The sequence below is a fragment of the Calidris pugnax genome, unplaced genomic scaffold (genome assembly GCF_001431845.1).
Source record: "Calidris pugnax isolate Ruff unplaced genomic scaffold, ASM143184v1 scaffold13, whole genome shotgun sequence".
Lineage (NCBI taxonomy): Eukaryota > Metazoa > Chordata > Aves > Charadriiformes > Scolopacidae > Calidris > Calidris pugnax.
Genome location: NW_015090810.1, coordinates 7,366,997 through 7,379,469, shown reverse-complemented (window position 1 = coordinate 7,379,469; position 12,473 = coordinate 7,366,997). Strand labels below are relative to the sequence as shown.

The 12,473-nt window shown below is 42.2% G+C and overlaps 1 protein-coding gene across 1 annotated transcript in view; it reads left to right on the top strand.

Annotated features, from left to right (window-relative positions):
- ANKS6 (ankyrin repeat and sterile alpha motif domain containing 6) overlaps positions 1-12,473 on the top strand; it is a 46,742-nt gene that overhangs the window by 7,551 nt on the left and 26,718 nt on the right. Inside the window, exons 3-5 of the mRNA XM_014938697.1 lie at positions 3,245-3,744; positions 8,300-8,344; positions 11,127-11,331. Coding sequence (XP_014794183.1) covers positions 3,333-3,744; positions 8,300-8,344; positions 11,127-11,331 — 662 coding nt within the window. The 5' untranslated portion in view covers positions 3,245-3,332. The remainder of the gene's footprint in view (positions 1-3,244; positions 3,745-8,299; positions 8,345-11,126; positions 11,332-12,473) is intronic.

Here is a 12,473-nt window from a genome sequence, read left to right as displayed (position 1 = left end):
CGCCGCGGCGGGGGGACACGAGCAGCTGGTGCGGTTCCTGCTGCGGAAGGGGGCCTCGGTACAGAGCAGGAACCATTACGGATGGAGCCCCCTCATGCAGGCGGCCAGGTAAGGGCCGGCCGGGGGCGATCGGGGTCTCCGGCCGCCATCTCGCCTCGCCGCGGGGCACCGGCCTAGTCAGCGGCAGGGCGCGCCGGCGGCAGCCCCGGGGCGGGGAAGGGAGGGCCGCCGACAGCCTCCGCGGCCCTCCCTTCCCCGCCCCGGGGCTGCCGGCGGCGCTCGGCCCCTTCGCCCTCCAGATCCCGCTCCCCAGGCCGGGGGAGGGCGCCCGGGAGCGCTGGGGGGCGGGTTGCGGGCGAGTCAGCGTGTGTGAGGGCGGCTGGGGGGGCGCCATGTTGTAGGCCGCGGTGGGTCGTGGCTTGGAGCGGGTACCCCGGCGGGGATTCACCTGTCGCCTTCCCCGCGTGTGCGTGGGCAGGGGCTGTCGGGTGTGAATCTGGATAAGCGTGACACCGGGGAGATTGGGTTTTACCTTGCCGTCTTAAGGATGCAGTGATTGAAGCTGTGCACGCTATTTCTTGGGTAAAAATCAGTGCAGAATCACAGTTGGAGGTAACCTGAACATGAAAACACTGCTCCCCTCTTTCCCTCTGTGGCAATAAGATACGTGCACACTCTTACTTCATTTTCTGTCTTTTTAAAAAAAAAAAATTATGGGTATTTGTCTTATCTGCCTGTTGAAAATTCACCTCTGACATAAAACAGACTGAAGCAAGCAGGAATAAATTTCATTTGCTTGACTTTTCCACATTTTCCCAAGTGGCTTGCTGGAGGATATGGAAAGCCATTGCTGAGGTTTTTAATGACAAAACGGGATTGGTTTCTGCATCAGTGACGCTGTGTTTCGTGTAACCCGCTGCTGGGTTGTGTGAGGTTCCTGAGTTGCTAATGCTCGTGTTTGCGCTTATCATTACGTACACAAGTACCCTCTGGGTTTACAGATGCATTGGAGGGCAGGTTTTTTCTGTAATAATAGTGTTTAATTGAGAGGATTAATGTTTTTTGGGTTTAGTTTTTTTCTTGTTTCATAACAGATTAAAATACTTGGAAGAAAAGAGTCTGTTTCAAAGTCAACATTTCTCTTTTCAATTAAAGCCCATAGAAAGTTCCTAAAGAATGAGTCACACAGCTGGTTTCCCAGTAAGAACAAGGAAGACAAGGTTCAACAGTTTTGTTATTTTTGAAGGTTAAAAAAAGGAAAAAAGTTGCAGGAACGTTTTAAGATATTTTTTTTTTTTCCCTTAATGAAAACCGTACGCACATTCTCTAAAAACAATAAACTCAGATCACTATAACCCTCTCACTGTTTTAAAGAAATGACTTGCTGCCATTTGAAAAGTACTGTAGGAGTCATTGAAACCTGCCGAGAAAACTCAAAGTGGAAGAGCATGTTCTTCTTTCTTTTTAATGGATAACCAAAAAGGAAACATAGTGTTTGTACAAAAGCAGGTTTCGAACAATGTGCTGTGGTTAGTCCTGTTAAAATTGGACAGGAGATAGCATATATGCATAAAATTAACCATGCATACAGTGGTTGCAGGCTCTACTGGGGTGGCTCAGTGAAGACTATCAGGATAGACCTGGGGGCTAGACAGGCCCTGGAGACTTCTTTCTGCAACTGTGTACTTGCTGAAAGGAAGCTAGGGAGTTCTGGTCTCTGGTCTGCTGTTAGGGGTTAATAACATTCTTCGGGATTTCCTTGATTCATATTTGCTTTGCTGCAGTGTACAAAGGCTGCTTTTCAGGATCAAAGCTCAATTGTGTTAACAACTGCTCAAGCATATAGAAATGCATGATAATCTGCAAGAAGAGCATAAAGTACACATCTTGTCAATGTTTTATATTTATTAAAATGTGGGATTCCTGAGCTGAGGAATGGTAGATGGCTTCCGTTTCCTCGTGGTTAACTAGCTGGTTGGGTGTATGGCATGTGTGATTGTCTCTTTTGCTTACTGACAAACTACCAGAGCTTCTGATAGTCAAGTTGTGTTAAAGCTGGATTACTGGTGAAATGGGTGTCAGGAGTTAGATATTCCACACAAGAAGGATTTAATGCTTTAATACAAAGTTTCCTAATGGGAAGATATTTGATGTTACACAGGAATCTGATTTAGCCTAGTGATACAGCAATCTCCTGAAATCATAACACAATCCTCAGGTAGGAACTGCAGCACACAGTTGAACCACAAGACAAACAGCATGCCCGTCACCATCCCTGTGTGTTCAACATCACGATGCTGGGCGTTCCCAATTGCCAGGAAGCAATGTGTCACTAGAAGCCAGCTCAAGGCCCTTTCTCACTTCCAAATTTGTTTTGTTAGTTGCTCAGTTTTGGTGCTCTGTGTTGGGTTGAGACCAACATTTCCCCCATGCTGGTCTGTCCGACTCAGAAAGACAGTATTTTCTATCGATTATTTTGAGAAAGGTCATTCACACAGCCAGTTGTCCCACTCTGCTCATAGAGCTGTTCCTCTGAAACAAAAGCCACCCTTTGGTCCCCTTTGTGTTGAGAGAACTTCAGCTTTCTTTACAACAGCTGTGGCCACTTGCTGTGTTCTTCCCTGAGTTTCGTGGGTATGTGCCTGTCTTCTCTGAGCCTTCTTTCGTTGTAGAGGTTTGTTGATGGTTCACAACTGGAAAGCAAGGGATGATGCAAATACAGAAGGCTGGCTATCCAGTTGATAAAATGGTTTGTGGGATTGTTGTTTTTTTTTTACCACTGAGTTTTTGAAATGTTTACTTATTCAGTAGTAATGAGGGTACTTAATTAAGATATCTGCAAAGAAACTGGCTTTGATTCCTGAATGTGATACAGGCCTGGAAATAAAGAGGATGAAAGTGACTCTGTAGTTTATGAAAGTTACATGCTCATCTCATACAGTTGAAAATGGGGCTAGCATGTTGCTGCTTTGACCAGAACATCCTCTTAAATAGGTGTCTGGTTTGTGAGCATGGTCACTGGTATATGTGGAATGGTTTAATTTACACTCCTCAGCTGTTGATTGCTTGCCTGCAGTAAGGTGGCCATGGTCATGTTCAGTGGTGTGTGCATGATCCCATGTAGTGTATTAGTCAGTAGGCCAAGTTGGTAACAAAGTTTTCCATGTTCAGAGTGCATTGGTTTTCTTTGAGAAGCCTCTGCCGTCTAAGGTATTAATTCTCCTTCTTATCTCTTTCTCTCAAGGTTTGGACACCTAAGCGTGGCTCACATCTTGCTGGAGAACGGTGCTGATCTCAATGCACAGAATAAGTTAGGAGCCAGTGTCCTTACAATGGCCTCCAGAGGCGGCCACGTCAGCATGGTGAAATTGTTGCTGGAATCTGGAGCTTTTGTAGACAATTATGACCATTTTAGCACAAATGTACTTAACAGCAGCAGAGATGACCTTCCCGATATCACTCCATTAATGGCAGCTGCTCAGCATGGACATGAGGCAGTGGTACATCTGTTACTAGACTGGGGAGCTGATTGTAATTACACTCTGAAGACTATGGGCTGGAGTCCTTTAATGCTGGCAGCTGTTAGTGGAAAGGTGAGCTTGGCACAGCAGCTCATGGAGAAAGGTGCTAATCCTGATCATCTGAACGTACTGCATAAAACACCTTTTGAAATCTCTGTTGGCTTCAAACACAAAGACATGAAGGACTACCTGGAATCTCTCACAACAATCAGACCGCAGGCAGGTATGGAGCGTTAGTTTTTTGTCTCACTTTCTTGAAGTTTCGATTGCATGTTTAGAAATTTAAAGGTTATCTTGCATGTACACGGTGTTATTTATAATTTGTAACTAGGCTCTTTTGAAAATGTTGGAGTAGGTACACCTACCTTGGGTGAGGCAGGAATGCCCAACTTCAGCAGATTTCCTCCACTTTAGCATGAAGAGATTCCTGTCCTGCAATAAGAATAATTTGAAATGTTTTAAAATATTTTAATGTTTTAATTGTTTTTTGTGTTTAAAACATGATAGAAGTGCTCATTTAGGAAGAAATTTACAAAGGCCTACTTGAAATGGCACTAAAGAAGGGACATCAAAAACAGAATAGGGTATCAAAGAAGGATATTGCAGACTCAGAAAGAAAACCTAAAAGATACAAAATCTAGAAAACCTGCCTTGTACGGAGAGACCGAAGAAGTGCAATCTCTCTGGTTTCATGAGGAGGTGGTTGAGAGGTGTGATTAATAAAGTGTGCGTGTTAAGGACGGGAATTCCAATACCGGATGACCTTTTTATACAGCAGCCAAAGAAGAAAACTCTGAGTTTAAAGTTGATTCCAATGGTTGAATTGAGGTTAAATGCCTTTCTAAACCTCACCATTGGATCATCTTCACTGGGTGTCGCATACAAGGCCTGTGACATGCAGAAAACTAGATGAGGTTAACCTAAGAGTTTCTTCTAGCATTCTCGGAGTATATCAAACCTCCTTAGAGCCCTTTGATAGTGGACTGTGTATTCTAAGAAAGACAAGTATTCATGTGGATGAATAACAAGTCAACATGTCCCCTACTTTTCTGTTCCTTGTAGGAGAGAGGAATTAAGTATTCCTTAATTAACTTCAGGACTTCATAAAATTTATAAGCAACCTCTATGCTTCAGATGTGAATATGCCTCTGTGTGAGTACACACACATGCAGATAGGCATACATACTGTGCCCTTGTATGTACAAAACTAGATTAAAATAACATTATTTTAATGCAAATCTCAAGTAAAATGAAGTTAAATGCTGGTTTTATGGTTTTTAATTTTGCCCTGTAATGCATTTGTTATGTGTAGTGAATGAGACAAGAGAATTGATAAAGAAATATTTTGTGACTGTGTAATTAAATAACATGTGATGGTTATGTAGCTTTAGCCATGGGTGTGGAAGGATATAAGAAATGCAAGATTTTATAGAGAGAGATAATAGCTTAACTAGGTGATCTGAAGGCTTAGGGAGTTGTGAGCAAACTTATACTACAGAATTTCTCCTTCAGTCTTAACCGGTATATCCAGTACTACACACTCAACCAAAAGGACGGAATACTACATTGGGTGTCTTAACCAGTTATTTCCCAAGTTTGTTTCTAAAAACTAAGCAGATTTATATTCTGTTATCAGTTTTTATGTGTCATTTCCTAGGATTTTTATTTTTATTGAAGATAACTGTTAAACCTACATGCTGTTTGTTTATGCTAACAGAAATGCATTAAATCTGTTCCTGAAATCAGACAGTTTGGTTTGGACATTGTGTTGGACATTTGAATGTCCTTAAGATGTTTCAGAGACTGAGACCTTATTCTGTATGTGGCTGTTTGGGGACACTTTTCAAGGTATTGTGCTTTATGATGCAGACCAGTACTGGGAGGTGCTTAACAAGAGGGTTTGGAAGAGCTGCATTTGGATTTTTCTACTTTGGAGTACTTGTTATGAAGTCTAAGGATATGGCTAGCCCTAGAAAGAACCTTTCCAGGTGCTGCCACCCATCCACCCACGGTGGCGGAGTGGACTATCCTACCCTACCGGTGTAGGAGCTCTAAGCTCTCTGCCACTTGTGATACCCAAATAGCCTTATTTAAATCTTACCTAATGATGCCTTTATTACACTGCCATGTGGGCACGTCCACAATCCCCCAAATTGATAGTTTTTATTTAAATTTGGTGTGTTTCCTGTAAGTCGAGCTTCCTTTGTACTTTAAGAACCAAGGACAAAAAACTGACATTTCTTTCTGCTTCGGAGTAGGTGTTAACTTAGTCGGATGTTGACTCATAGGTTAAGTGGGAGCTAGGGCGTTCATACAGCCATGCTACCAGACAGAACCGGCTTACTTGTAGACATTTGCTCATCACCAGTCTCCGAGGAATATACATCAGTTGGTTACAGAACACAAAGAAATACAGACATCTGGGGGATTCGCTAGTGCAGAGCTTTACACCTTGCCCATGTGTTGGCACATACAGAACCTATGTGCAGCAGAGTTGGCCTGATGAATCTTGAAAGTCTTTTGTAGCCATACGACTTAATAGTTTTGAAGAAGTCTGTTTCAGCTAGGAGAGTGAACTTGCATTAAAGCAGGTGAGAGTTCCTGTCACCTCTGCTGAGGGGGAGTTTCCATCAGCAGAAGGGTAGTAACTAGTTAGGGCAGAGAGGGAGGGGTAGAAATGTTAAGCCTCCACACAAATCTCTGTGTTGGTTTTTGACCTGGCTTCGGTCTCCTCCTAGCACTGGAGTCTTGTGTATCCTGGGAAGAAAAAAAGATGAAGGAAAGAAGGGAGAGTTCCTGTCACCTCTGCTGAGGGGGAGTTTCCATCAGCAGAAGGGTAGTAACTAGTTAGGGCAGAGAGGGAGGGGTAGAAATGTTAAGCCTCCACACAAATCTCTGTGTTGGTTTTTGACCTGGCTTCGGTCTCCTCCTAGCACTGGAGTCTTGTGTATCCTGGGAAGAAAAAAAGATGAAGGAAAGAAGGCAGTAGAATCATAGAATGGTTTGGGTTGGAAGGGACCGTAAAGATTATCGAGTTCCAACCCCCCTATCCTGGGCGGGAACACCACCCACTAGACCATGTTGCTCAAATCCCATCCAGCCTGGTCTTGAACACTTTCAGGGATGGGGCATTCTCAGCTGCTCTGGGAAATCTGTTCCAGTGCCTCACCACCCTCACAGTAAAGAATTTCTTCCTAATATCGGATCTAAATCTCCCCTCTTGCAGTTTAAAACCATTACCCCTCATCCTATCGCTCCACTGCCTGATACGTTTCTCCTGTAGACCCCCTTTATGTACTGGGAGGCTGCTATAAGGTCTCCCCGGAGCCTTCTCTTCTCCAGGCTGAACAACCCCAACTGTCTCAGCCTGTCCTCATAGTGTAAGTGCTGCAGCCCTCTGATCATTTTGATGGCCCTCCGCATTCCAACAGGTTTGTGTCCTTCCTGTAGAAAAGGAACTTGTCTTCTGATCCATTGCCATAGATAGGGTGAATTGCCTCACAAAAGAAAGCAGCTCTCTTCTCAGGGCTGTTTTCAGTAACAAATTCAAAACGATCTGAAATGGGTTGGGTGTTGCCTGTATTCTGTCCTTGTCCTTGCCTCAGCTTACTCGGATGGTAGTCCTTCCTTCTGGCATCTTCATGTGGTCTCCTGCTCCCTGAGGCTGCCTCTTTTCCAAGCTTTTTGCATGCCAAGTACAGAGTCTGGTCCTTTTCTCAACTAGTCTTTTGAATTTCCAATGGTGAGATCATACACAATTCCTTCTGTAAGATCAGTTTCTGAACCAGGAGAAGATAGAGGACCCACAGCTTTTTCCCCCAGTCTTAAAATAAGAGTTTCTCATGTTCTTTGGGTCTTCCTAGCAATTGATTTTGTTCAGCATTTTTAAATTACTTCCTTTGGAGTCAAGCTATGAACATTAACCTTTTCTGTATTATCATGAAAATGGCAGAATCGGGCTTGGGAAATCTCTCAACTACCCCTTGTTTTCCTTAAAATCCTTTTACCTCATTGGTTCTGTAGTGTCAGTAATGCTTTGGAAGATGGAGGAGAATATATTTTTCTGGCTTGAGTAGAAGATTCAAAATATGTCACTATTTTTCCTCATGTTGTGTAATGTCAGCAGTTTCAAAGAACTTTGCAGGCATGTTGAAAGAAAGATCCTTCATTCAAAATACTAAAATTCGTAATAATTACAGTTCTTACTATGAGGATGACGATCTAGGAGCTGAAGGATATCCGTTAATGCACAAATTGCAAGCTGTGTAGTTAAGTCATCCATATTATTTTTGTGACCTTCACAAATTAACCTGGCAATACTGAAAAGGAAAGAAAAATGGGACATCTTGTAAAACTCTTTTGAGTCACTTTTCAAAATAATCCTGTACTATTTGAGTGTTTGTTGTTGTATAGAGGATTACACCAGACCACAGAATGATACTGTGGTTCTTTAATTAATATTTTAGTCTTCCAGGCAGGAAACACAAAAGTTTCCAAATACAATTTCCTGATATGATACAGAATGGAAGTTGAAAGGCAAAAGGCTGTACTGGTGCTTTATTATAGTTTGTAGCTTTAACTCTGCACAGGGAACCGTACAGGTGAGTTATTCCTCCCAAAAGGTTATCAGTGCTTTCCTTGTTCTTATTAAATGTGTGTCTAGACATATGTTTTATACTACTTTTATGTACATTTTTAATAGCTTTTGCTATAAAAATTTTACTAGACATTTTTTCTTTTTTAATCATTGCTAATAGAAATATTTATATTTCTTCCAGATACAGAAAAGAGGCAGCCTGATGTCTTTCATGCTTTGAAATTGGGTAAGTACTGTTAGGACTCTTCCATCATGTCTGGTTCTTGTAACTGCAGAGCATGTTTGTTAATTAACATGGGAAGCTGAGACATGTTCTTTTTTTACACATGACTATGATTTTTCCTTATTTTTCTTTTCATTGTAATAATACATTTATTTCTGTAGTTTATATTTATTTATCTTCACATTCCAAAATAAGAAAATCTTTTTGGACTCCTGTTTGTGCCCTTCATGCCAAAGTGGTGTGATTTAGTAGTTTCAGTGATTCCAAAGCCATGCTACCTTTAATATGATTTTTTTTTTCCTTCTTGGTAAACTGGAAGTATGAAAATAAAAGTGGTAATTAGTGCCAAAAATATGCTGGCCTCTACTCCGTATTAGCATTGTAATTCCTTTTTAAAGATGCTTCAAGAAAAAGAGTAAGTGTCTCAGATCTTGCATGTTCTTTCATGAGCAAGAGTGACTTTCATGAGCACACAACTGCTAAATCTTTTCCATGGCAAACAGAAAAAGCCAATTCCCTCTTGTTGATCTAAATTTCATCCTGGCTCTGATGGGTTGCGCCTGCAGTGGATGGCAGGATGCTTTCTGGTTAGCTATTTTCCTGGATCTTCCAGCATAGGAAAAAGTGCTGAAAGGATTAATTTGGCTTGAGGCTTGCTATCTGATGGCTTTGGCACAGGAAACAAGACTATTCACTTTCTGCTGAGGTTCCTGATAATGTTGCTGGTCAGAAAACTCTGCACTGTTTGCTATCTCTTTGACAGGTTGGAGAGATTCAGTACTTGAACCGTATCTTATTACTGCTCATACAATTGGTCTTTTTCCATTTAAATATGTTCTCGGCTATATGATAGCATGTTTACCCTATTCCCAGCAGTCCTAGCTATGTAGACAATCAGGAAAACATAGTCACTTAGTAGTAAAGAAAAGTTTCTGATGGATTTTTTTTTTCTCCCAAATATTGAAAGATGTTATCCTCATGTAAGATTAAATCTTATGTCAATTGAAGTCATGAGAGGTGTCCCATGAGACCTCTCATTCTCGTTTGTTTCTTCTCCAGTCAACCTGCCCTTGCTTGGGACTAAGTGATTTTTGTGAAGGAAAATACCATTTTTTCCCAATATCTGTCCAAATGGATTTCAGCAATGCATCTTTAAATTGACAGTTATCTTCCAAGTCTTACTGCATTAACAGTTGCTTTTCAATGAACCATCATTAAGTCTCTGTGTCAGAAACTTTAAGGCTTTTCAGGCTGCCAGAACTCAAAATGGGCAGACATAATAGTGGACAAGAAACAGGTGATTGGTAGCAGCACTGGGAGCTCCCTCCTAAATGTCAATTCACGCATAAGCTACCGTCTCGGTTTCAGCTGGGATAGAGTTAATATTCTTTCTAGTAGGTGCTGTGTTAGAATGAGAATAGTGTTGATAACACACTGATATTCTCATTATTTCTAAGCAGTCAAGGACTTTTCAGCTTCTCTTACTGGCCTGCCCAAGAAGCTGGAAGGGGACACAGCTGGGACGGCTGACCCCAACTGACCAAAGGGTATTCCATACCATGTGACATCGTGCTCAGCATATAAAGCTGGAGGAAGAGGAAGGAAGGGGGGTACATTTGGAGTTAGGGTGTTTATCTTCCCAAGTAACCATTACATGTGATGGAGCCCTGCTTTTCCGGAGATGGCTGAATGCCTGCCTGCTGATGGGAAGCAGTGAATGAATTCCTTGTTTTGCTTTGCTTGCGTGCGCAGCTTTGGTTTACTTACTAAACTGTCTTTATCACAACCTACAAGTTTTCTCACTTTTCTGATTCTCTCCCCCATCTCACTGTGGGGGGAGTGAGCGAGCGGCTCTGTGGTGCTTAGTTGCTGGCTGGGGTTAAACCATGACATCCACCAAGGCCTCTTCCTAGCGAGGCCTCAGGTCTGTTAGATTTTAGGGAGTTCAGCTGCCTTTCTTCTACCTCTGTGACTTTTAGTTTGAGATTTATAAACATTAGTTCTGGGTCAGAAGGAGTCCTATGGGGGAAGCCAAATGAATACTGGGCAGCATACTCTTTTTGGTTTTTTTCTGAAATGCTTTGCTATGGGTGGCAGCACTGTAAAAAAACCAACTCAGTAGTTTAAGAAGTGTGCAGGCCAGAGTTCAAAGTCAGTTCTGGAGTCTCTGTAGGTTCCAGGGTTTCTGTTTAACAAAGTCTGTGATGCGGGTCTGTGTTTAAAAAAGCCACCTGCTGTCTTTTCCTTAATTGGGACATAAAAGAAGTAGTTCGGTGCTTTTGTATCTTTCCTGTTCCAAGAAATTAGCTGAGTTGTGGGGTGGGTGTTATTTTCAGTGAGCGCATTCAAGTGCCTGCAGGAGGTGTCTGGGATTCTGACTCACTTTCCAAGGAAAATGTTCATGCTTGTGGTTGAGTTGAAGGCAGCTCTTGTCATGAAGCAGTTTACCATCTGAAGTTTTTTTTAAAGGTGAGAATTTTACTATTTGCATGGAAGTTGATGATTTGCTGCTTCTTGCCTCTATTCCTACAGTCTTAAATCTTCGCTCACAGAGATCTGTTTTTTCTTTCCTCTCAGCTTTTTCCCTGCTTTTGTCTGCTGTATGTCATCAAAAAGTAAGGGAGCTTGGTGAGCTTAAGCATTAGTGTTGCAGTTGCTCTAATACTTTATTTTTTCTCTTTTAATTCCATGTAGACCAATGTCAGCAAATCAAAATACATACAAATTCAGCAGCTAAGCAGTTCTCCGTTGCTCAAATGGATTATGTTTTATTTCTATTTTACAGGAAACTTTCAGCTGGTTAAAGAGATTGTTGATGAAGACCCATGTCAGGTCAATATTACCAATGTTGATGGCGCGTCTCCATTAATGATTGCGGCTGTAACTGGACAGTTGCCCCTCGTTCAGCTCCTTGTTGAGAAAAATGCTGATATTGACAAACGGGATAATGTTCATGGCTGGACAGCACTAATGCAGGCCACATACCACGGGTAAGATATATGTTCTCTTTGTGTCTATCAGTAAAAAAAGTTTCATTCTTCTCACATTGCAATAGAAAAAGAAATATATTTGATACTGACTCTGGAAGCAGAGGGGTCTTACAAGGAATTGAGAGATTTGGGGCCTCAGTTTTTCAGGACTCTTCAGCTCAGCTTTTCAGAGCAGACCAGAATGCCATTTGGATTGCAGAATGAGTGGCGTATTTGGGAACTTGAATCTTGCTCAATAAGTGCTGGGAACATGGTGCTCCAGGCAGGCACTAGAAGATTTAGTGCAGATTCCAACTTCTATCCTTGGATGTTTTTTAGTATTTTGTAAGATAGTATCACCCCCTGCCAGGATGGTAGGCCTACATCAAGTTGTGAAACTTCAAGGCAATCACCCTTCCATGTGCCATATTTTCTAGTCTTAAGCCCATTCTTATGTTCCCCTATTCAACCTTTAGTTTTCATTGAGTTCTCTGAAATGTGCTCACTGGAGAACTGATTGCAACAAAAGGGAAAAATAGGATGTCAAGTTGTCACTGACTTCTAAAAATTTTCTGAAGTAGTTCCTGGGACCTACATAAGATGGTCCAGATGTAGGTACTTTGCTTGGCAGAGCACCATGGGATAAAACCCTGGAGGGAAGAAGGGCCCAAGAAGGCTGATTAATATTCAAGGATCACCTCCTTCAAGCTCAGGAGGAATGAATCCTAACAAAGAGGAAGTCAGGCAAAAATGCCAGGAAGCATGCATGGATGAACAAGTATGAACAAGGACCTGCTGGGAAAACTCAAACACAAAAAGGAAGCCTACAGAGGGTGGAAGCAAGGACAGGTAGCCTGGAAGGAATACAGAGAAATTGTCTGAGCAGCCAGGGATCAGGTTAGGAAAACTAAAGCCCAAGAGTTAAATCCGGCCAGAGATGTCAAGAAAAGCTTCAGTGATAAAAGGAAAACTATCCATGAAAGATAAAAGATACCCCTGGTCGACCAAGATAACAGTGGCATCGTAGCCCCTCTAACACATCTTTGAAACCCTGTCACTGTTGGTTGGCATCATTGGCAACAATAGCAAGAGCGACTCCAGGAACAACTCCAGGATGAACAGACAAGCAGCAAGAAAGCTACAGAAATACAGTTGCTTTGCAG